This window comes from Hypomesus transpacificus, chromosome 1 (genome assembly GCF_021917145.1).
Source record: "Hypomesus transpacificus isolate Combined female chromosome 1, fHypTra1, whole genome shotgun sequence".
Taxonomy (NCBI): domain Eukaryota; kingdom Metazoa; phylum Chordata; class Actinopteri; order Osmeriformes; family Osmeridae; genus Hypomesus; species Hypomesus transpacificus.
In genome coordinates, this window is record NC_061060.1 from 8236303 (window position 1) to 8262207 (window position 25905).

General features: G+C 46.3%; 2 protein-coding genes across 6 annotated transcripts in view; one reads left to right on the plus strand and one right to left on the minus strand.

Annotated features, from left to right (window-relative positions):
* Nucleotides 1–149: 149 nt before the first annotated feature.
* Nucleotides 150–2181, minus strand: grxcr1a (glutaredoxin and cysteine rich domain containing 1 a). The gene is made up of 4 exons (XM_047023705.1): nucleotides 1777–2181; nucleotides 837–1076; nucleotides 660–725; nucleotides 150–329 (listed from the first exon to the last, which is right to left on the minus strand). The coding sequence occupies exons 1-4, from the start codon at nucleotides 2179–2181 to the stop codon at nucleotides 150–152; spliced, it is 891 nt and encodes a 296-aa protein (XP_046879661.1).
* A 5451-nt stretch (nucleotides 2182–7632) lies between these two features.
* atp8a1 (ATPase phospholipid transporting 8A1) overlaps nucleotides 7633–25905 on the plus strand; it is an 85707-nt gene continuing 67434 nt past the window's right edge. For all 5 annotated transcript variants that reach the window (XM_047022989.1, XM_047022997.1, XM_047022980.1 and 2 more), the window contains exons 1-3: nucleotides 7633–7957; nucleotides 21087–21201; nucleotides 25436–25535. In XM_047022989.1, coding sequence (XP_046878945.1) covers nucleotides 7909–7957; nucleotides 21087–21201; nucleotides 25436–25535 — 264 coding nt within the window. In that variant the 5' untranslated portion in view covers nucleotides 7633–7908. The remainder of the gene's footprint in view (nucleotides 7958–21086; nucleotides 21202–25435; nucleotides 25536–25905) is intronic.

The following is a 25905-nucleotide window of genomic DNA, read 5'->3' on the forward strand; positions in this document are numbered from 1 at the left end:
TGAATGATTCACATTTTCTTACAAATGCAGTTTTATTGATGATAATAAATCCCCATGGAGGAAAAAGCCATGGTTTTTCTAGAACAGATACAGGCTGATGTTTGGCCAAAGAAGACCTGGGGGGTGTTGGGGTCAGGCACTTGAAGTCCTCATTGGCTGCAGCTCAGACAGGGTTGCAGGCCGTTCTCATTGCACGAAGTGCACTTGAGGGCTTTGAAGGAGTCAGTGAAGCAGTTGCGGAACACAGACATCTTGCTGCCATGGCACATCGGGCACGGGACAAAGGCAAAGCCCCCACAGCTCTGGCACGTGTGGGGCTGCTGCACCCTCTGGGGAAACACATCAACAGTCAGGCCGCCGGCTGGTCGGGAGACTAGTTAGAATAAAACTAAATTCTTGCAGACAAAGCCATGGTAGCTTTGAAGACAGGGTTTTGTGGTGCAGTACACAGATTTTATACTTTTGCGCTGAATTAGCTTTGTATAGTCATTCCTAATTTAGCTGACTGAACCATATGACCAGCATATCCTTAAATATGAATCTTGTATGGCAGTTCACTGATATGTTGGTGACATTTTTCCAAACCAAAACGTAATTTAAAGAATCTGGACAAATAAACACAAAAAATGTGTGGACTGTTGATTGGTAAATATAAATACCTCAATCTTTGTTAGAAGGTCTTGAAGTTCTCCTGATTCATTCATATCCAGTATCTTCTCAGCACCCTGCAACATAGTCAGTCATGGTGTCAATACTCCACTTGTTTTCTAAGATTAGATCAAGTTCATCGATCTGGAGCATTTTAATTAGGTATGTAAGTATATTAAGACACTAACCCCAAGATAGTGTCCATCGATGAACACAACTGGTAATGAGGGAGGTTCTCCTACTCTCTTGCATCGTTCCTCTAAGTCCTTCCCATAATCACTGTCCAAGGCGATGTTCTTGTCCACAAACTTGACCCTGTGGTTTTGGAAGATCTTTCGGACCAACTCACAACGCTCAAAAGTGGTCCTTACAACACGAAAGCTTGTGGTGTATATCACTATCCTGCCAAACTCCACTGTCAGGGTAGACTGTTGGGAGGAATTACAATGTTTCACTTGTAAAAAATAAAACTTCAATACATTAGGCTTCCATCATATGACATGTGAGTCATAGGTTTCTTTAAAAATGTTCTCAGCATAAACCCAACACTGCATTGCTGTGTGACAGCACCCTTGAGTATCTCAGGTAATCCTACTTGATACCTGCCAAGATCTTGTATCCTGTCACTGCGTTAGGCTATTTTATAGTGAGATATATTTCTGTATATTATGCACCCACACAATCATTTCCCCTCATACTACTTGTTGCTTCAGAATAAATATACTTCATTATGAAAAGAGCCTAGAAAGCAAAGTCCTAAGAATTAAGTAACCTGATTAGCCTTCCTCGAAACACTTAACGGAATGCATCATTAAACTTTAATTGTCCGGTGACCTTGTACTCTTTTGTGTTCATTTGTCCATGTCCTGATGAGAATACATGTACCAGTAAAAGACATGAAATATCAATGAAAGGCCTTAACCTCACACAAAAATTAACAGATCAAGATGAAACATTTTCAAATATTATAGTGAAACTCTTTAGGCTACAGGTTACAAAAAAAAGGCATGTTTCTCCATGGTACCATACACAATTTATCATATATCTAACAATCAGGAGAGGAAATAAAAATGAAATGCACCAAAGACATACAGTGTGTGACACCATTTCATCCCCAAGTATACTTACTCCTTTATCATTTGGAAGGTTCTCAAACAGTACTTGACCTGCACTGACTTTGTGCTTGACTCCCCTCACAGTCCCATTTTTGCTGAGGATGTTGACACGCTTAGTGCTGAACACTCTGTCTTTTGAGGCACCTACATACATGAGCAGATCGTCCGGCTCGCTCTCACTGTCGTCCAGCTCTGACCCCAGAAACCCGTACAGGTGTCCGTTAGCATCTCCACTAGTGGAAGGGGTGCTAGCGCGGTCTGCGTCCGAGCTGCTGGTGCAGTCAGAATCCAACGAGTCAGAAGGCCCTTCATCCTTGAAAATCTCCTTCAACACTCGGCCACTATTGCCCGAAGCCACGCGGAACCGCACCCGCTTTTGTGGCTTCTCTTCTCCTGCTGCCACCACTGTCCCCTCCATCGCAAAAACAAGTAGTAGATTACATAGTCCAGAACACTCGCTGTCCTGTCTCTCATTCGAAGCTGAACGTGAGCCCTAGACAAACTATTTTTTTCCTCATGGATTACTAAGAGTGTAATCCTCACAGTTTGAACAGTTCTAAAAAGGACGGGAAGTTAAGCTGTCTTACAGTCAGACTCACACAACTGGTAAATAATGCATTCATTTCTACCATGGTAACTGAGATAACCAACCTCCAGTAAATGGATAGGCCTGGTTGAATTATTCATCACACTTTTTTCAGAAGCTTTCACAGAACAGCTTTAAACGAATGGGTCAACAATTTGTGTGGAAGAATCAAGCAACAAGATGTCTCTTCCCCCTTATAAGAATGGATTAGTAAAACAATTTAAGCACACTAAGAGGAAGTAGGCCTACTGTGAGTCAAAACAAATGTATGACCCCAAGCAGTTTTGGCCTTGCCCAACAAAAGTCAACTCGGGTAACTACTAACTGTAGTAACTCTGCCTAGCTGACTACTTTAAATTTGGCCCCTTAATGATTAGATAGGTAATTTGTACTTTTGGGGAACATATTGATCACAGGCAATACTGTTTTCTGTAACTTCTCAAAGCCAGCGTGTTTCCAGACATGTGTAAGGATGTTGTACCATTCTCAGAACAATGTTATTACGACTTACATACACTTGCTCTTCATGAATAAAGCAATGACCAAAAGGGATTGTAAATCCTTTGTTATCATTGGTCCACACACTTCCTCCTTCCTTTTACACTCAGGTAAAGCGAGGCTGCTATTTCACTCAACACAAAGGTAGGTACGGCAGGTGTTCACTGCGCACCTTTCATCTACAGAAGTAGACCAGACCATATAATGTGTCATAGCCACACAATGCAACACTGTCACTGAGACACCTCACCTCATTACTGTGTCACAGCTGATGAAGTGTACCCCGGCAAAGGTGACACATCAGGTACAGAAGTGATAACACCAGAGGCAAAGATGACCTTCCCTCTCTGGTCTCTCCATCTCTGCTTGTTGCCTTGACGGCTGATTAGGAGAGATAAGACAAGGAGGACAGCCTAATGGCTCACCCGAAGATTTACTGGCACACTCCCCAAGTCTCAATAATGTGTTTCTGGCTCTGGTACCAACTTCCATTGATCCACAGTAACCCTTATTGTCTCTTGTACATTGGTGTTTGAGGCAATAAGACCATGTATTATGAGTGGAGTCATGGCACATTAATACCAGGCAAGGACAAATGTAAAGTGGCTAAACGCCAATGAGAACACCAAGTCTCTTTAAAGGATTGAAGCCCACATGGGGTGAACTGGACTGTCAAGCACAGCACTGCTGTGTTGGACAGGTGAGCTTAGGACGCAGCAGGTGTTGTTATTGTGCCTTAAGATCAACCTTAATGTCCTGTTAGCTTGGGCTTAGAGTAGTATGGTATAAGGTATACATGTAAAGCAAACTATTTAACTTTGCATTAAGTGCCCTATCTCTCTCATCAGAATGGTCCATTTTGAGCTTACTAGGACTTGGTTAGGGTGCTACAATGCAAACAGACAATGGTTTGAAGGAGTGCAGTGGATTTGACAGTACAATACGCCTTCCGTAGATTCAAGATATACATAATGTCCACTAGATGAGTAAAGAGACAGAGACACTGACCATTTAAACATCCTCACAGACATGAATTCCAAAACATGTGATGTTATGATCTCTGTCACATCATGCTGAGTCAGGGGGCATTTCATCTTAAGCAAGCACATTCAGACAAGAGGGCACTATGATGGTGACAGTTGTGACTCTCATCAATGTTGCTGTAGTCTAGCTAGTCCCCCTAAACAGACTTTACAGAAACCATTCATATACAGTCTATAATGATTTGCTTAGTGCTGTTTTATTCATAGTTATTTCTCATGCAGACAATTGTATGCTGATGACCAGAGACTGTATGAGAATGTGTGGGAAATGTTTCTAACACAATCATTTTCACTATGATAATTATTTCAAACGTTTAATCTTGCACTAATTAAGATAAAAACACAGTTTCCATGCAACTAAGAAAAAGGTAATGCTTGCGTATAGTCAGTAAGCCAGCAATAGTTTTCGCGTCATCTTTGTTCTCATGACAGAGATGACATTAGACATTTCTTCACATCATCCAACATTTTGACAATTTTCTTCAGCCTGTTAGATAACATAACAATGTCCACCAGGGGGCAGACTACAATTAAATTTCCTGTGAACTGCCAGGTAGCCCAATCACTCCCACAGGGCTGGAGACAAAGACTGATGGCTTTATCGACACAAGCCCTTCTTAGCCAAGCCTTGGGGGCTGAACCAGAGATCAATATCCCTCAACAGGAAAGTCATTGACACTCACTGAACATGAACAAGAGGACAGGAGGAGAGTGAATCCAACACAATTGGATCCTGCAATGCAGGTCATGGCTCCTGTGCCATGACATTTTATTCTATGTTTCCTCTCAGGTCCTTTTGGGTTTATGATCTTCAGGTTATGTATTTTTTTATTTGGGATACATTAGTTCAGCCTAGCTCTTTCTATGTAGGGTAGGTCCTTATCTGAGAAAGAGAAGGACTGTGAAATTAGAAAGCAGCAACTGAAAGACGTGTACCAAAGAGGATGCTGGGCTGCCTTTTACATCACCAATCAATGCCTTTTAATACAGAACATTACAACAAATTATGAATCTGTTATAATGGCACATGAAAGACTGAAACACCTATAACTGATCATTGTGAAGCAAATAAAAGGGGTTTGAGTAAACATTTTGTTGAGGTTGGCTACCTAGAAGGAATGCAGATAAGTGCAATATATCATAACGCAAAGGCACTTTGTCTTTGGTTTGGTTCGTGTGTTTAGATGTAAAATGCCTTGGTTTCATGGCCTGAGGTCAGTAACAGCCTTGTTGATTTGTCAAACGAACGACCTATTGACTCTAGCTCCAGGCAAAATAATTGCAGGTCCCATTGCAAAAAGAGAAGGCAGTTATAATGAAACAAAACTGTTCGATGAAAGACTGTGCTCATTCTCTGCTGTAGCCCCACCTGTCATTACTTTAACATGACGGTGCACTAATGATTACAGCGTTACAGGATCTGATAAGACTGTGAAGAACTATACTGAACTTAAGGATGTATTGGACAGTAGGTTAATCTGTCCCTGCCAAATTACTCTACATGGCTTTCAGATCAAATAGTAGATCAGGAACATTCTGAGTTGCCTAATGGCCAAAGAAGAGAAAAATGTGTAATCAGCAACCTTTGACCTTACCCTCTGAGTCTGATATAGATTTAAGGCACATGCCACGCAGCTATCCACTGATTTGGTGAGTGGCCCTGTTCCCATGACTGATTGTGGAAATACACATGCCTCTGTCTTATCCAGAACACAAACTGTGACCCTGATAGCTACTTGGCCACTGTGTGATATTCCAGGGGAAGTGAAGAATATCTGTAGATGCTTTCTGTAAAACTGTAATCAGTTTTTGTTTTTACTAAAAAAAACAAATATGATGGACCTTTGTTAATATAATATTTGCAAGATTATTAACATTTTATTTATGTTACCTCACATTAAATATGAATTCTGGAAATATAAATATTTCCTCTGTAATGGATTTGTAAAGCTTTGTGCTTGTGTCAGAAGTGATTGAATCAATATCTGTTTTTGTTGTTCCTTATCAAAAGTATTCTAAATCAAAATCCCTTTTCAAATTAAAGTTTGTTTTGTTGTTTATGACATATTCTGATCTAAATTGTTTATTTTGATAACCCATTCATATGATTAAAGATGTAGCCATATTTAATGGGCATTGTTGTTAAGCCATAATTACATTGATAAAAAGCACACAGATTTATAAATTCACACTGTTTTGACAGGGAGAAGAGGAGTAGGAGGGTGGGTGAGGCATTATTTTGACTGATATGCACTGAAACATGAAACCACCGCACACACAATCGAGGAGGCAGGCTTCTTGTCACTGTTGCCAAGCAACCTCAGGAGCCATAGACCCAAATCCCCATGGTGGCGTGCTGCGTGCTGATGTTGAATTAGGTAGAAAGAAAATCTTTGGAAGAGAACTGTCTCCAGAATGCTCTTTAACGCCTGCTCAAGTACTAAATGTATATGCATGTCCAAGAGATCTTATACTTGATGTGCATGCATGTTCAGTATGACTATTCCCTTTAAGTTCATTACCATGCATTAGCCCATTTCTTTAGAGGCAGATATGTCTGGGTGATATTGTAACGAACCCATATGGGATAAACATACACAGTTTCATGCCAATGTATCACAAGTCCTATTCATTTTTACTATTTGTTCAAACTTGCTGCATTGCTCAGCCCTCAAGCGATGCATGCTGGTCTGCTAAGTTTATCTTCCCCCACCCAAACATGCTTCCTTAAATCATTGGGTTAACAGGAGGAAGCTATGTGTATACTGTGTATACCATATACAGTACGCTGCTTATATAATAATAATGAATATGATCATGCTTCATGGTTTAATAGAGAATACAGAGAATACTCCATAAAACTCATTTTCCATTTGCAGATAATGCAAATGTCTATATTAAATTATAAATGACTATAATGTCATTGTTCACTGCAAAGCATTGTGAGGGCTGTCGATATCTATAATATTTTGTATGATGGAGACGGTTAGATGAGGTTTCATCTCAAAGGGTTTAAGTTGTAGACTAGTCTATACGTCATCCTGGATTAGACTGCTAAGCATCTCTCTAGACAATAATCACATAATAACATAGGATACTGATGCTGCTATCATTCTTATTCGTGCTGGTTTAATGGGAGGTGGAGAGTGTAATTGCACTACGGATTTTATTCTCAGTAATGCATGACAAGCATCGGTGGTTCTTTCAATATCGCCTTTTCAGAGAGCACCATTTGGCATCCTAAAAACAATCAAGAAAACCTTGTAAAAACAGCCGAGATTGTGTAATTTGGGACCAGTTGGTGAACCTACAGTACAGACTGGTCTGCATTGCACAGTGTATATTTATAAATAAAATAAGTCAATTTAAACACTTAACATACAAACAGTAACAAATAACAAAAACAGTGAGTCGTCATTTTTCTTCCAAGACCCCACCGCCACCACTTCAGGCGACGAACAAACTGCAGTGGGGAACCTCCACTGGACTGGCTTATTATCAGCTAGTCAGGGTAACACACCCTTACCATTTCTTTCGTTTTTAAAACACATATCTATACGACCAATTAAAACCTTCACATTTAACATGTTAATATTTACTTTTAGAATACTAAATACCACCACCAGTTATTTTGATACGAAGCAAACAGATTATTGTTTTCAAGTGAACTTCCCACCCCTACTCTGCCAATGGTACACTCTATATTGTGAATCGTCCCTCAGTTCATGTGAGATTCGCTTTCGGTCCGTGTAATTTGTATGGAACGAGCGCCAATGTGCAAAGAGATGCGAGAGGAGCCCATGAAGTCGTGAAGACTTGGTTTTGTCGTGAGAAAATGAATGTGTATATCTCATGAACTCGTTTGTTGTTAAATATTAGGTTTCTGTCCGCCTGAGAGAGGTTATCTCGTTGAATGTAGAATTTGGTCCAGAAATTCCTAGACGGGAGAAAAGAGGCAAGACAGGAGCATTATAAAGCCGCTTTGACAGGTGCCATCGCTAGGCGCCTCAGTGGAGAGATGCCGCCGGTGCAGAGAACGATGTCCGATCTTCGCTCTCGTGCGGAGGGTGAGTACCTCACGGGTTTCGCAAGTACGGAAAATAACCATTGCGGTCACCGATAGAATATCTTCTTTCTTCATGTTAAGTTCCATCTCCGAGTTAATATCTACAGCAAGACAGACAGTGCTTGAATAAGTACTCAGCAGTCTGCAGTAGATTAGCTAGCTAGCAGGCTAGCTACATGTAAACGTACATTTTTGCTGTGTTCCAGGTTGACAGTTGCAGCCAGCTAGCTATGTTAGCGAGCTCACCAACTTTACCCGTTTGCTTTTTTAAGCTTGTGCATTTGCTACTGTTCCAACTGTCATCTTGTCTCAGACCTAACTATGCCTAGCAATGAAATTGCTGTAGCTTGCTTAAAACCACTGTCTCATTCATTCTCAGTTTTTGACCTCCACTAACGTCATGCAAATAAAATAGGAAAGAGCAAGATGCTTACTTTATTTTGTGTAATTGGTTACACTAATATTACAAAACTGGTCAGATCCGTAGAATTACTGATGTTTTCATAAACATCACCGCCGTTTGTTTTGAGTCAGGGCCCCAAAAATCCACTAATTGAAACGGAGCTAGCCTGCCTATTACTTTCACTTCACATCCACACTCATGTTACATTCAATAATATATGTGCCCTGTATCAGAAAGGTCAGGCAGATTGAAAACCCAAGGAGATCCGTTTAATCTACAGGTTGCTTGTCAATGAATGAACACAGGAACGGTGCACGGTTATACTCAGCTGTGTTGGTGGCACATAGTATGCGTTTGATTGACTTAAGGGACATTATCAATATTGTACTACACTTTGTAGGCTTGCTGTTTGACTTAAAACCGCTGAATGTTTGACGATGAAGGGCGAAGCTATGATGGAAGTTTCGACGTCTGCCCGGGGCCAGTTGCAGCCTATTTGATTTCGATCGCAGTTTCCATTCTTCTGCACCGGCGTAGAAAACCAACCATTCCCCAAATTAAACACCCATGATGTTATACTTGACACCAACGTTTATTGTTATTACTGAACCGCAGAGGAGTGTCATTATTTTAGGGAAACTTTCGTGTAGAAAAACTCTTCTAAAACATGCCTGTCTGAAGAATCGCTTTTCTTCCAGCTGCTCATAGAAGTTTTAAGCAGCCTTCTCATCACCTTAAGAAACGTGAACCCTCCAAGATTATTATAAATCCAAGAATTACAGATGGCATTCTGATAGAACATGGCCTGTTGACCGTTGCTGCTGCAGCAGTCACAAGAATGAATACATGAATAATGCAGCCCTAGCTTGTGTTGTCACCCCAACCCCCAACTACCACCCTACTTTGTCCAGTTACAAAGAGCAAACGTTTCACTTTCTACTTGGCAGTAGTTCCAACAATATCTTATACCTTCCCTAGTGTTGTGGGAAAAGTATCCTATTTTTCTGCGCAAGCACTTCTTGGAATATTGGAATTGTTTAGGTTCAGTGTCAGGGGGGCCAGTGACCTGTCTCAGTGGCACATGTTTTTGTCCCTGCCCTCTTGTGTTGTAACATTGTTCAGTTCCTCATCTCCTACAACACGCACACTCTCATCTTTACACCCACCCCACCCTGTCAGTTAGATTTTTTAATCACAGCACTCCATCAGGCGGATGTCACCAGAAAGGGCAGCCCCCTCTGCCAGGCTTACCACCTAATCCATCCATGGCCTGTCCTCCATCCCACCATGTCACTCCGTGCACGCTCCCCAGTCTGCTCCCCCACGTGCCGCTCTGTCCCGCCCTCACCGCAGCCCTCACCCTGTCCAGATGCATGTTGCCAAAACAGCTTTATCTGGGGAAACTGGAGGCTTCGTAGGTGCTGTCAAAAGCCATCAGCATGTGTTTGGGATCTGATGTGACGCTGACGGGTTGTGTCATACCAGCTAGACCCTCGGAGATGGCTCTGTCTAGGTCTGGGGATGTAGCGGGTGCTTTCCTACAAATATGTCACCTGTATGCACTTCAGATATATAGTCAAGGTGGAGGTGATTCTTGATGAACATATGAGGGCAAAGGGATGACAGGATGGATCTCGTCCAAGATCCTTGTTGTTTCCTCATGTGGCCTGGTCTGAAGTGTACAGGTCTGACCTGCCTTGCAGCAGAACTAAAGCATCCGAGTGGATGGTTTAGTTCTGCTGCTTTTTCCGAGAATCTGATTGTCTGTCACTATTTTTTGATTTGTTACAGGAAATGTAATGCTATTGGTTCATGGAAAATATCCTCTCTCTCTCTCTCTCTCTCTCTCTCTCTCTCTCTCTCTCTCTCTCTCTCTCTCTCTCTCTCTCTCTCTCTCTCTCTCTCAAACACACACACGCAGTATACATGCCCTCTGTTATCTGATACAGGTATTAGATGGAACTGAGATCCCTCCCTTCTCTTCTGTGTGTTCTCTTCTGTGTGCCTTCCTTGCTTAGCTGGTTAGGCCACTGGTAACAGCAGGGGAACAGGGTTTTCCTCTCTCACTGGATTGAGTGCTGCCCATGTGCCTGGCGGATCACCGGCTGATAATAATGTTCTACGAAAGCCCAACGTGCCACTAAATCCCCTCTCTGGGTCTGCCAGCGTGTCCTATCCAGCCCCCCCCGGCCCCCCCCCCCCCCAGGCCCCACCGTGCCCCCCTATACTCCTCCCTGCCTCGCGCCACAGGGCATCTCCTTTTTCTATTTTCCACTTCATGTCCTGCCTTCCATCACTGGCCTCGAGCTAATATCCATTTCCCTCGTCTTCTCTTCTCCTTATATCAGCCCGGTGACTCCTGGAGTCCCAGAGTCAGGGTAGACAGCGGGCTGTTGTGATGCGGGGGTGGGTGGGGGGCAGTGTGACAGTGTGACAACACGTGCACGTGCAGTTCCATTCCATGATGGCACATGCAGTCAAGGAAACACTAGTTATTGATCAGAATGGAAGATGAAGGGGGGCCTGCACAAGCCCACAGTCTCACACGTGCTGATGAAGGAGCCCCCATGCAGCCTCCTCTCTCATTCTCTTATCAGCTGTCTCCAAGGGACTGCCATCAATGGAATGTCGTCATACAACCCCTAGGGTAATGGTTTTGTTCAGGTGAGCCTGAAGTCATGGTTAATAAGCTTTTGTTCAGAATGAAGCTTATTTATGAGCCCATTCCACTAGCTGCATGGCAAACATAACCCACACAGAAAGGAATCAACACATATCAATTTCTCATAACGGGCTGGGCCAAACCCTAGCTCTGTAACTCAATAATGTGCTCTGTCTCAGAAACACTGAATTATTTATAGAATCTGTATCAGAGACTCGGGCTATTGCTTTCTTTATTTGGGGGAGGGGGGGAGCACCTACAGTATTCAGGTGATTTCGTGGGTTTGTTTCTGTGTTGCAGATGCACAGAAGCCAGCATATGGGCAGGGCTAATGTGGGCACATGCTGGGAGATGGTCAATATGATCCTGTCATGGCAGGACTGCAAGGTCAGATATGGAGACGTCGACAGGCACTCCATGGGAAAGCAACACCATCAATGGTCAGGAAGCTGAAACCCTTGCCCTTGGCCCTGTGGCCTAATGCTTTTTACGACCTGGTGTTACGACTTGAAGATAAAGCAGTTCTTGTTTCACTTCATGATATCCTTTTTTCTTTCTGCTTCTGTGTAGCCTTGGTTGATAAGGTTGTTTATTAATTGTTCTTGACAGTGTGATTTGTGTTCAACCTGTAGCGTTGTTTGACAAAGGTGTAAGATCTGTCAGCTCTGCTCATGACCAAATGTAAAACCCCCCAGTAGTAGGCCCAACCCTCTCAACATGCCACACACGGACAGTGTCTCACTGGCTTATCATGCCTCTTTCATTCAGATTATTCATTGTTGGAGCAGGATGTCTCTATGTGTTAATGATGGCTTTAGGAAACTAATTAGAATACTTTCTAACACAGCTTCATAAAATGTGTGGCTATGGAAATAAGGAAAGTTAAGCTTGTCTCAACTGATAATGCATGATTTATGAATGAATCTTAAATATTTTACAAGCAGTGCCACATATGCATGTCTCCCTGGAGTGTGTGCTTACGTGTGTTTTTCAAATGAAAGGTAAGTGTTTGTGAGGAGCACTGACAGATATGAAGTTGTGAAGCGGGACATTGACACATTGGCATTTCAGGTGGTATCAATATGGAGTCAAGTCTGAAAACCTTTTGTTCATTTCAATGAGTCTGACATCTAAATCCAGATCTTAAGATGCTTCTGCTTTTAACCTTTAGACAAGGAGCTCATCTTAACTGCTTCTGCAGGTCCTTATGTTTCATAATAATGAAGCTTGGCCTTGGCACTTCTAGTGCCCAAACTGACTAGATCTTAGGCCTTCAATATTTAGCAGGAGGCAAGCGAGGGGAACACGGCTTTGTTGCCACGACAACGGTGAGCGAGTCGGTATTCGAACGTGAAGAGAAAAAAAAGGAAAAAAGATTGTCTTTGTTCCACTGCGATTAAATATGCCTGGATCTAACTCTGTCTTTTACGTTCAATAAAACCCTTTGTTCGCATGCTTCCGATCCTTTTGGAGCCTTGTTATGAACAAGGAGCCGTGAGGAATTGACGTGTGACACAATGGTGGGCCTCTCTGCCTGGCATTCACACAGTCTATTTTCTGCCCTTCCCCTTTATTAAAAGATGTGTAGCATGCCGCACGCCTCTCCCCACTCCATCATTCATAAACTCCTATGCAGTGGAAAGGTCTCCCTCCTTGCTGATCCCACGCTAAGCTAAGCCCCTGGTGTCACAACCCCCCAGACTCCAGCTGCTTGTTACAGACCAGCTCAGGGAACAACCCTCTGTTGTCTCATCCCGTGGAGAGACAGGACAGCTCTTAATTCCACAACTGGCCTCTTGTTTTTGTTGTGAACACTAGTTACAGTGTTGTGATCCGCTAAGCGACTTACTGATGGAACCCGTTACGTTGCCCGTTGCCTTCCCTCACGGTTGTGGGTAGAGGTTGTGGAAAGAGACGTAGGTGGATATGAATAGATGACCTGGAATGTTCTGTGCCTACTGAAATATTTATCCACCTTGATGAATTATGGGTCATTTTTCACTGGTTGTCATGAGCTGATTGGACAACAGCTTCAGTGGATCTGGGTATAGAACACAAAGCCACTAAGCCATGGTCCTCGGAACTGATCAGATCACAATAGACCCTGGACCAAGAAACCAGATACCCCAGGGTCAGGACCTGGCTTTAACGAGAGCCTCTCAAAGCAAATGACTCCGAAATGGACTCTCTAGCTACACAGAAATCCTGAATTGTTGTGTGCAATTTGAAATGGCCTCATTTCCTACATCTGTCAGAGCTTAGTCATTTCAGTGGATTCTTCACTGTGTCAATCTGCATTATGATGCACATCTCATTGTGGTGACTGTCTGTCTCCTCTCTGTTCTCATTTCGCTGTTCATGTTAGATCAATGGCAGTAGCCCAGAGCTGTTTTTCCTCTCTTTGTTGAATGAATGGTCAGAGAGCCTAGCTGGCAAGACCATATGCCTCCTGTGTGCTGTTATCGATCTGCCCATGAGGCTCTCGGCTTCATTCGAGCGGGGAGACTGGGCCCTGCTCGGGCCCTGTTCTCTAGGATATATAATCCTCTTTCTACCTGTTTAGGTACCTCCAGTGAAACCCCAGGGGTCGAGTGACATTTGAAAGTAATTATGTGTCTACTGATTACATGTAAATGTCTACTATTTCAATGTCTATGCCCGTCATGGTGGCCTACCTGGAATCAATGGCGGAAAGCGATAGTGATGTCATAAGGGTTTGGCTATTGACTGGAAAAGCCATAAACTGCAGCATGCTACAGTATTTGTGATGACTCTGTTTGGATCAGGAGAGGGTAAACAGGCAGAATGGAACATCCTCTATCTTTACTGTGGCAGTTGAACGTCAGGGGAGGTGTTGTGTACTGATAGCTATTCACCTCTGAAACGAGCCATGCGCCATTGCTTTAGTTATGTAGGTGTTTATTGGTTCTTTTACCTGCGGGGGGCGTGGTAGGGCGTGGGGTCGTTTTGGGATCAACTCGCTCTTGTTTCTATCATGCTGCCACCAAATGCATTTCATCTTCCTACTGGTGACAGTCATGCAGTAATAATCCCTCAGCCCTGCCCACCCTCCACGCCAAAACATTACTCTTCTGACTATTCCTGTCATAAATCTACAGACTGGAATTAACCTGCTGTATGTACTGACCTGCACCCACAGAGACTTTTCTGTAGACTTACTATTACTGTCTACAATATTAATCCAAATGCATGAGACAAACTCTCAACTCAACCTTACTATTATATTTAGTTTTAGATCTCTTCTGTGTCATACAGTAAAAGTGTTCACGTTTATGAGGCAATTCCCTAACCTGTCAGACATACAAGAAGGAAGTTATCCTGTTGACTGATGTCTGTTTAGTGGTTGATCTTCATTAACTTGTTTTTCTGTAATAGGAGGAAGTCCAGCTCAGGTTTTAGCATATTGTTCATAGTCTTCTGTCACTTGCAAGCTGCTGTCGCTTTCTCACTTGTAACAGTAGCCTTGCGTTTGTTTCATCAGCCTTGACACGCGACGGTGTGCCAGCCATGTAAAAAGATCAGGTGTTTTCTGACTGAACTGCACTTATTCCCCCCCCCCCTTCATCTTTAGCCTCAAACATTTCAGCTCAGGAGCTAAGCAGAAAGGATTTCCCATGCCTGTTGGTTCCAGAGTATTTGTACAACAGAGCACAGTCTGAGGAGAGGGCCGTGAGGGATGGACACAGTGGGAGGAAGGGAGAGGCTCCTGCCAGTGCCAGGCAGTGCTGGGCTCCAGTTCTGTCCCTGGTGGGCACCCCCCCTCCCCAACCTATGCCCTCTTGTGCCCATTGTTCCATCCTCCTGTCTGTTGGCTGACACAAGCAATAATCCTGACAACTGGCTGGCGTCCAAACTCATTACGCCACTTGCCCACATTGATCCCTCCCCCTGAGGCTTCCCCCCCAGAGCAGGACGTCCACTTCTGGTCTTTCCGGTCTTCCCTCTGTCCGTTGGTCTGGTCCCTCCCTCCCTCCTTCCCTCTCTCCCTCCTTCCCTCCCTCCCTCCCTCCCTCCCTCCCTCCCTCCCTCCCTCCCTCCCTCCCTCCCTCCCTCCCTCCCTCCCTCCCTCCCTCCCTCCCTCCCTCCCTCCCTCCCTCCCTCCCTCCCTCCCTCAGCCCATCCACTGAGCCAAACCAAACTATAGGTAGGCAACACAGTGGGCTACACTGTTGTACATGGTAGTTTACTTACTCAAACCCATTAAGAGGCAGATGAGAAAAGGTGAGGCGGAGGAGAGGAGGACGGCCATCCACCCTTGTTCTCCGTCCACCTCTCCCTCCATCTCCCTCTGTCTCTATGGGTGTCTGGGTGCTAGTGAGCCGTGACCTGCCTGCGGTTAATGAAATTAACACAGAGCTGCTGCCTCTGGGGAAAGAGCAGCTTCCTGTGAGATGTGTCTGAGCTCTTATCCACACAATGTCTTTGGATCTTTGACTGCGCAAACGAAATGGGGACATGAACCCTGTAAAAGTCTCTTTAAGGGAAAGTGGGGAAAGGATATTTTGATGCTGGACAGCTCCCCTCCCAGACTCGGCCCTCCTGACGGGGCAGGAGGATGGGATGATGAATGCTGACTGAATGCTCATTTTGAATTTGGGCCAGGGACTTCCTTATTATTGGGAATTATACAACTGTGTTTGCTATTATGCTCCACTATGTGATACTTTTATGTTACAAACGTCCTTTAGAGACTTCCTGGAAGAAAAATAAATTGCCTCCTGATATGCATTGTTTCGTCTGGCTGGGTGCAGAAAAGAATTACGAGTTTCTATGCGGACCCACATTTTTTTGCAGCAAGCTATCTAAATGGCAACACAACAGCCGATAGCAATCAGTTTAAAAATAGCCTTGATCGGTCCAGATACCATTCCTTGAGATCAGATGAGGACATCCCTAGTCTCATCTCAGGTTATGACTGTTTAGCCACATTACAGAACCAAGGGTCAACGGAAAGGTTTGTTGGTTTACCTGAACATCGGCCTGTCTAAGCTTTAAATCTGTCTCAGTGAAGAAGAGATGATCCTTCTGACCCGCCATTCTGACCAAAGACATCAACAGACTTGATGCATCATGAACTACAACCTCCCAGTGTTCCAAACGGTATGCTTATATAGCAACACTAACATATTGACTGATCTACACATCTTCAGGTCCTACTTTGGCACTGTTGGATGTTTCATATTTCAGACTACATATAAGTTCTCTTCAAACTCTAATTTCCATCTCCTGGATGTCAGACTTACTGGATGAAGAGCTGGAGAGGTTAGGTTTAGCCGTAGCATCAAGCGGACGGTACTGGTGCAGTGCACCACCTGGTCTACTCCAGCGCCGCCCCCCCCACTGTGTGGGTTCACTCACAGCGCACAGACGCTCCATCCATCACTGCTGCTCAGCTCCATCTCTCCGCCCGCTATCCCTCCAGCCATATGCTGCACTCATCAATTATGCCAACGTATTCTTATGTGTGAGCTCCTGGACAATGTGCCGTTATTCCTCATTGACACTTTATTGGTGGGGAAATACATGGGTGTTTTGCAAATATTATACGCCTGTTTGACGTGCAACCGTCATGTGACTTGCGCCTGTTTTGTTGATGTTTGATCGATCTTCTCACCTGGGGGGGGGGGGTATTCCAGAATCAGGTGATGCAACATAATCAGGTGAGTTAACCCACCAGCTGATTCACACTGGTGCAGCAACCTATTGGCAATGTTGCTCCAACGCTGGGTGTCAGCTGGGGAGTTAACTTGCCCGGGTAAGTCTCATAACCTTAAGCTTTCTGGAATACCCCCCTCTGAGATGCAGCCGAGCACGATTTGTGCGACAAAGTAGCCGCAGGGAATGTCTTGCAGGCTTTTCATACATGGTGTATCGCCCGTTTACCTAGCTCGGCGTCATTTGAATCAGCAGGTCGCCCCTTCAGTTTGAGTCAGTGTCATTTCCCTGACTTCCAGCGCACGCTGTCACTGGGTCTCGGCCGGCTGTCTGTCCCGTGATTCTCCTGTGGTGACCTACCTGTGACGCTAAGACGACTTGATGGATCTTCTTAAACGAAACGCAATCCTTATCAGGAAGTTCAAGAGGCCTTCCGGGATCCTTAGCGAACACAGCTTTCCTTACACACGCTGCTGAGGAGCAGGCTGGTTATTTCATCGAGGCATTCCTCAAAGGTAGTTCTACCAAGCCTGCGTGAACCTTCTCATTATTATACCAGGAATAACATCTGTTCCTGAACAGGAGACAGAACGTTTTTCAAGTATTCCTGTGTAAAGAGCTCTCTCCTTGGAAGGGAGGAATGTTCGTGGGCCGTCAGTTTACCTCTGAATGTACTGCAGCCTTAGTGTCTATATCGGGCAACAAATCCCTCACTGCTACGCACATGGGATAATCACCGGCATCATGCTAGCAAGTTTCTCTACTTAAGCAGTAGGCACCACTCCCTAAGCCCCAGTCACTGCCTGGAACCCCCCTCTCGACTCCTCACTAATCCAATAAGCCACCCATCCTGTCCTGTTATCTGGGTGGGCAGTTGCGTAACTGGGTAGGGATAGCCAAGCAGTGTGACCCCCGGTGACCAGAGGACTGCAGAGGATGGAGGTGGTGGTGGGGTGGGGGAGTTGGGTTATTTTAAGCCCCCGACACATGCCAAGAGAGAAATGTGAGGCTAGAGAGTGTTAGTGAGAGAGACAGAACTCTCTTTGTTAATCCCCTCCCTTCAATAACGGCCCATGTGGGTAACAAAAGTGACAAGATGTGTCGTTAAAGATGAGGAAGTTAGCGTGACACGGGTCGGGGTGTGAGGGGGAGGGAGAAGGGACGACGGAAAGAGGGAAAGAAGAAGGGCGGTGATACTTGCTTTGATATCTGTGTCAGACTTCCAGTGTATTTCCTCTAGAGCTGACCAAGAAAGGGGCTGGGGGGGGGGTGATGATGGAAATAGAGAGAGAGAGAGGGGTGGGGGCGGGGGGGGTGGTCGTGTGGATGCATTGCAACTGGAGCTTGAGGGCTTTGATTGCAGCGCCGCATGACACTGCGGGTTGGTGTTGGTGTAGTTGTTGTTGTTTTTAGCTGGCGTCCCCCGTCACCTCCTCCCTGCCCCCTCTCCTCCTCCCTGCCCCCTCTCCTCCTTCCTCCTGGTACACATTTAATCTCCAGAATTCAATTTACAGCCACACTGCTCAGTGTTGTTGCTACATTCCCCTAGTGATGCCCCCACCTCAAACGCATGACTGGAAAACCGATCCCCCAACCAATTGGACACACACACACACACACACACACACACACACACACAGGGGAACCCGAGAGTCTGGGAATATCTTCAACGTCACACTGAGCTGCGTAGGGCTGTGGTCTCTGCAATCCTCGGAACAAATCTAGCTCTGAAAATGACTAACATCACTCACCTCACTTCACCCTTAGGCCTTAAACCCAACGTTTTCCACATTTTCATGTAGAAATCCTCATCCTCTTTGTAATGTTGAGCATTGAATCAGTCCGTCGCTGGGCTGTGGGTGGGTTGACACTGTAACGCCGGGGTAAGTGGCCAGCTTAGTGCCACTACAGCAGGCAGCACTTGGCCCCCCTCACCTAGGGGGCAGTACATCCTCTCACCCTGGGGCTGCATCCCCTTCAGCCCACGGGTCTACAGAGAGGGAGGGGTGCGGGGGAGGGGGAGGGGGGGAGGGGGTGGGTGCTAGTGTGATTCCCCCCCTCCCCGGCTCCTCCCCGTCCCGCTCCTCTCACATGGGAGCCCAGCTGCCCCTGTCGGTTCCACTCCGCTGCCTGCTGTCAGCCGCTGGAGTGCGGAGTGGAGGAGCTCAGGTCGTGTTCAGGGGAACCCCCCCCCCTTATCTCTGTCTGGCTGGGACGGGACCTCCGAGACAACCTGCTAATCCTTAAAGCACTCTGCTCTGTTGACGCCTTCCTCCGCGTAATCGGCCCTCCCTTTCTACCAGGCCTCATGTGCAGGCCTCATGTGCAGTTAAAATCCCACGCTGTGGATGACGAATGCTTGGGGGTCGCTGTACGGATGACAGGGCCAATAGCTTATCTTATCTCTTGCCGTAGTAATAAAGAAGGAGAGTTTAAGTGAGAGCGGGACTACAGTTGACTACAGTGCCAAATGAGGTACATAATATATTTGGAATTCAGTGGGTAATTTAGCTCTGCGCTGGTCAGGAAGAGGAGACTTATTGGAGTGGATGTGTAAGAGTGTGCATATTGGACAGTGGACAGCAACGTGTTTTTTGTAATGACCTGAAAGCGATACCCGCTCGTAACGAATCCGCTTCCACAGAGACGCTCCTCACTACCTCAGTGAGAATGTTAGGATCCACAACATACCCGCATGACTCATGTTTTGGCTACAGATACTTGATTAGATAATCTGAAAACAAAAGGGAAATTTGAAGGCCGAGTGTACGTTCGAGGGCGTGAAGAAGGAGTAACTGTGGGCATCTGGTTACCCATGTTTGACATATTGGGAATCCGTAAGAAAACCAAACCAAACCAACAGCCCACACGTTGGAGCTCTGAGGGGCCGAGCAGCGCCCCACTCTGTGAGCCACTGGAGGGTGTCACAGCAGCTGGGGGTCAGAGAGCCATGCTGGAGGTCCACACAGGAAGGTTCTGCAGCTCGCTTCCTTTTGCCCGTCAGTGAGCCGCACGAAGGAACCACACGCACGGACCAACCGACTGACCGAGCTATAGTGCTGCTAATCACAGCTAAAGAGCATTAGGGCCTATTATAAGTGGGCTACGAGATAGGAGTCTGTTGTTGTGGTTATTTCCAGGCAACGGTGTTTGAACATTGATTTCCTTTAGACAGCGAGGATATTTAGAAGGCTGTTTCCGTTCTCTGTGCTAGTCTCTAGAAGGATTCCTGGCTCTCTTACCTCTGCCCTGTTCCTGTCCTGTTTGGCCTTTGAGAACCAGCGTAGGCCAGTCTCCGGCCCTGACCTCCCAGCAAACACCAGACACCACAGCGATCACACCGACGATAAGCTACCACTGGCAGCAGGAAATTCCAAACTCTCTCGACAGGAAATACCGTCTCTAATCACGGACGGTTTCCCAGCAGCAACGCAAAACCGGCACCGAGCTCTTTCGAAATGAAAAGTGTAATCTGAGCTTGGCAAGAATATAACGGGCACTTTGTCAGCCTGTTTGATTGGCTGTTGACTTTTTAATGCACTTCCAGTGTCCGGTTGTGGAGAAAGCAGATGTCAGTGCACTGTTTTTCCTTTGGTTTGTCTAGGGAGGCATTAAGCCCTACAGCAAACACGGCCTCGCAGGCAGTCTCACCTGCACACACACCTGTGAGCGTGGTGGAGGATCTGTGTGTTTGCCCAGTGTTGCTAAGCAGCTAAGGAGATGTAGCTGATCCTCTGTAAGATGGATCCCAGTGTAGTCCCTCTCTGTGTTGGAGCACGCCCTGGAAATAACACTGTCTGAGTGCTCCTGTCACCACATACACACCCCATACACACACACACACACCATGAACACCCTCCACCAAACAAACACACACACACACACACTACGATGCCACCTGAGCCCTGCCCAGGATGGATCACCCTGTGAAAGCACACTGAGCCGTTTGCCCTTGACTAGGTCTTTTCCCTCACACAAGCCTCGTGTTCGACACCTAGACATGTCTAGACGAAACTTGTCATACTTTCTCTCATTTTCTTTGTGACCTTACGACGGTTTTGCACTAACTCGTGCCTTTGAGAAGTCCGAAAATTTTAATCCCGCTGGTCTGTCTGTGTAGCCTCATCCCCAATTTAAAAGAAAAAAAATCAATGTAAAGTACTGTTGGAAAATCAATGTAAAGTACTGACTTGGGCATTTTACTGGGTTACTGAGAGTAAAGAGCCAATAGAAAGCTTGCAGGGATGATTCATTTGAGATGGATTGAGGCATCAGTCAATATGAATGCAGAGAGTATATCTACCTTCAGTCTCCAATTCATATCTGGCCTGGGAGACGTTGCTTCAAGGTGGATATTGTCTGATGTGTATCTCCATGTTTTCTGTGCAGGCTATGAGAAGACAGAGGACACCACAGAGAAGATCTCATTAGCTGACCAGGAGGATGCTAGGCTGATATACCTCAACCAGCCACAGTTCACCAAGTTTTGCAGTAATCATGTCAGGTAAGGACTATATGGCTGCCTGCCATGCGTTAGAACGACGTCACTTGAATGCAGTTTCCTGTGGATGATGACAGAAGACGCAATGAGCCTTAAACGGGGGAATGGTTTCCAATTACATGATCAAATCAGATCTGAATGTCATGAATAAATGTGAATTGCCAACACAATTGGTGCAAGGGGCACTTAAATATTTCATGCATCATTTATAGGTTATTGATTCTGAGGCACACAGCCAACATCTCTGCACAACAACAGCATGCTCCGGATGAGGAGGCCAGACGAGGCCGATCGTGCAGCGCGGTTTTCAGGAGCTCCTTTTCTTTTCCATTTTCTTTCTTTCTTTTTCATGTGTTTCCTTTGTTGTGTGCATGCGTGAAGTCGGAGGTGGCGAAGGTGCCTGTGGGAGTGTGGGCTCCTGGCGCACCGCATGTCATCTCCAGATGAAGTCACAGACGCACTGCAGCACTTCACCACTCTACCGTCCACCTGGGCTGCTGCCTTCTCACTGACACGGGGGGGGGGGGGGAGGAGGAGGGGAGGGGGGGGAGGAGGGGGATGAGGAGGGGAAGGAAGAGGAGGATGGGGATGAGGAGGAGGAGGGGGATGAGGGGGGTGGGGGAGAGGGGTTAGAAGGAGGAGTTTTAGGTTAGGAGAAGGGGAGGTGGAGGAGTATGAGGGGTGGGTGTGTGGGGGGTGGGGAGTGGGGAGAAGGAGGACTGTGCTAAAGAAGGTCCCAAATGGAAGAGGCTAGGGAGAGCATCATAAAAAGAGAAATAAAGGGGGATATAAATAACAAGCAACAACTATGACAGCTCACAACAACAGAGGCACTGTTGCTGAGAATGCAGCAAAGTTCACAACATGGCAGGAAGTCGATACGTTCCAGTTGAAGCACTGCCTCTCTGATCTGTGAGGCCCGGGATGAGGAAAGGGCAGGTAGACAGGACAGCAGCTCCTCTACAGACTCCCAGGTTGGTGTCTACTGCCTGGTGGGAAGGTCATGGACCCTGGAGACCACAGGCAGCATGAAGTCCACACAAAGGCTAGGAATTAGAGTGAGTGGCTCCAAGACTCAGTTCAACACTGAAGTCTTAGCCTTCTCCCAGAGGTACATGAAGGGCCCACGCCCAGATTTTCACATTATTATATTGGCTCTTCAGAAGGCAAGTGCTGCTTTTCATCATGTTAACTCAGAACCTCTGTGGCTTCTGCCTCATCTTAGCCTCCCAACGCACAGCGAGTCTGAGGAAACTGCCTCTTGTCTCCGACTCTCCACGCTCCTCAAATCATCAGCTGAGCATCTTCTCCTTCCCTGACTCATCCCAGCCCCTACGCAGCTGAGGGTGCCCCAGTGCTGGGCCAGTCTGCACACTGGGTTGGGTCTCCACTATGCCCTCTCCCTCCTTCCTGGTGGTAGGAGATGGAAGCAGTTTTTAGCATTAAAAGGTCAGGTCTGGGCTGAGCGTCCTCTGTCAGGGGGTATTAGCGTTAGCATTCCTGCTGCATGAGCGGCTGGAGAAGTTTGCCTCCCCCTCTGTACACACACACACACACGCATGCATGCGCACACACACACATACATACATACACGCATTTATGCGCTCACACACACACACACACACACATACACACATACACGCACACACACACACACACACACACACACATACATGCAATAAACACATTCTCTCTCTCACACACACACCTATTCACTTTCACAAACAGTACCCAATAGACACACACACCCACTTTCACATGCACACAGCAAAAAAGTAATGAAAAAGAAACACGTTCGCTCAGGCCTACCACTGTTCTCAGTGAAAGCAAGAATCGTCGTTAGCACGAGAGCCTGGGGCTAAGGTAAGGACTGGATGATGCTCTCTGTGCATTTTCTATTGAGGCCTAAACTGACCTCGTCCTCCTCCCATGCTAAGACGCTAGCTGTGACTCAGGGATGTAGGAACGGTGCGGACCGCCTGGCATCGCTCTTTCCCCAACCTCCTCCCGTCTCATTGTTCCCCCATGCCTTGCTGCTCTGAGCAGGTTGTCACACCAGTGCCACCCGCCACCATCACATCAACTTCCTCTTCTGAAGGACCACAAAGGGAGAATACCCACTCTCTCACCAGCCCCTTCGCTCAGCGCGTCATTTCTGAAGCCAGCATCGATGCTGTGCTTTTTTTTCTCCCTCTGTGACCCTCGTGCCTGGCGTCTGTGGGTGTTGCCGGTCTGACGGCCTGCTCACCACAGTGGCCTTGCAGCTGTGGTGTGCGTGGGAGATGCTCTTTACTCAGCTGGACTGCTTGTCAGAGCAGATCTGCTGTTGGTGTCAGTGTGACATGGGCAGTGGTGGACCGGGCTGGACCTGCTCCTCTGCCAACAGTGGTGCGCCAAGCTATTCTCCAGTTGCCTGTCCATAAAGCGCTGACATTATGACTTTGTAAGCAGCTCCAAGGAACAGGAGGACACGCACTCACACCAACAAAAAGAAACACAAACCCTGAAAATGATCATTAAAAAAAGACAAATGTTTACCAACGCTGACGTGTGCACAGTGCCCTCGCAAGGACACCTGCTCACCAACAGTGACAGATGGGGTGCTTCCCTGGGAAGTGTGCTGGGTGCTTTTTTTGGACCGGTTGCGGGGACAAAAACCTGTTCACCATCTTTAGTCGTGAAGGTTAGGGTCGCTTTTGTGTGATTGTGTTTTCTGACAAACACAAAGTCGAAGATGTCATCCTTGGCCGCAGAACGCCAGTGCTGTCGTGAGAAGAACATTTAACAATGCTTGGAATCTTTGTTCCTTTGTTCCTGCTGGAGAACATAAAGGACATGGCTTCTTCAAGTCACTCCCTTCACTCTCAACAACAGCTCTATTGAATAGTTTTCATTGGTGAAGGTTGACTTAGATCAACACTCTATTATGGACCAACCAGTGGGCGACAAAGCCTGTGATGATGGCTCCATGACATTTCCCTTAGTACACACATCTACCCACTCTCAGAGGTTTAAAGGTTACACCTCCAACATTCAACCTATACATTTATAGATTGAATTCTCCGAGGGCTCCTTCCCACCTGAAGTGAAGATACAGACAGGAAGTATAGTCACATCGATAGGGGACAGATTCAATAAAAGGAAGTTTTTGATGGCATCTCTATTTTTATTTTTTTATTCTTTTGCACCCTTCTCGACGTAGCGAGAACACACGCTGGTTGTACACCTCTGCGGCACCCAGACAGACAGCCTACACTGCCAGTAAGCAGGGGAGACAGTGGATGGATGGAGCACTATCTCTTGTCATTGACTGTCTGCCAGTCTCGCCATGCTTGCCAGCTGTCTGCTCGTTGGTGGTGATGTGTCTGTCTGAGGGCTCTCTGGATCGGGGGATGGGCTGCCTTCCGTGTGCGTGCCTGTATGAATGAATGACCTTCTGCTTGTGCTAGGCTACACTATCTCCCCACTGCTTCCTGGAGTAGCTTAGCATTGTATCTAATGTACAGTGTCAATAGAACATGCAAAGCACTGATAACAAGCTAACCTTCCGCCCCCTTCTGATTGCTCTGGTTGCAATCTGTTATCTCGACCGGAGTGTGCGTGTCTGTTTGTGCGGGCGTGTTTGTGGGTTGCGCGCGCGTGTGTTTGTGTAAACAAGGTAGTGCCGGTGGCTCAGCATACATCACCGCGTACAGTATATCTCTCCCAAGTGCCTCGCCCCGACCAGCCTTTAATGTGGCTGTAAATCAGAGAAGGTCCCGGGCTGAGGGCCCTGCTAGCCTCTCTCCACCCCCTTGACTACTGTAGATCACGTCGGCCAGGGACGCTTTACGACCCCCCTACCCTGCCAGCTTCCATGTTCCTCCTGATTATGCTTTATGGTCATTTAGTCCACTGGCTTGCCGTTCATCACACACAGTGCGCACAACCAACACACACACACACATACGTCTCAGCCACCCCATCCACTTGGCAAGCTGTTCCTGGGAAGAGTTGGGCTTAAAGGGGTTGAGGAGATGTGTATCACTAAATTGGTTCCCCTCAAAGACTAGATTGATGACTTGGCCTCTTGGGTGGTCAGGTTCTTGCATTTTGACACTGTGTTGCTAAATATAAACATCTAGTAACTGTTCTCACTGAAGTAAACCCTTTTCTCCACCCCCCCTCCCCCATTTCTCTCCTTTTTCTTTCCCTCTTCTCTTCCTTTCCATTCTCCGATTCTCTTTCTCCTCTGCAGCACGGCCAAGTATAATGTTCTGACTTTCCTGCCTCGCTTCCTCTACTCCCAGTTCAGAAGGGCAGCTAACTCCTTCTTTCTCTTCATCGCACTCCTGCAGGTAAGAGGGGGGAGGGAGGGGAAAGGGTGTGTGTGTGTGTGTATGGGAAATCATTTTCTTATTAAGGTTCGATATGGCCTGGACGCTACTTTTCAAAGGTCAAATGTCTGCGTATAATTTAATATTGAACACACCGACACACACATCCACACAAATGTAATCATGCACTTGCACTGCTGCCCTAGCAACACTGTAGGCTCACAATAAATAAAACATGTGATAGCCTCCAAAGGAAATGAGATTAGAACACAGCGTGGACACATCATGCTGTAAAAAGCCGTAAAAATGCATAGGCTGTCATGGACAGTGTCATCTCAGTGATTTGCTGTACCAGATGCACGAGAGACATGACAGAAGCAGTCCTGTTCTC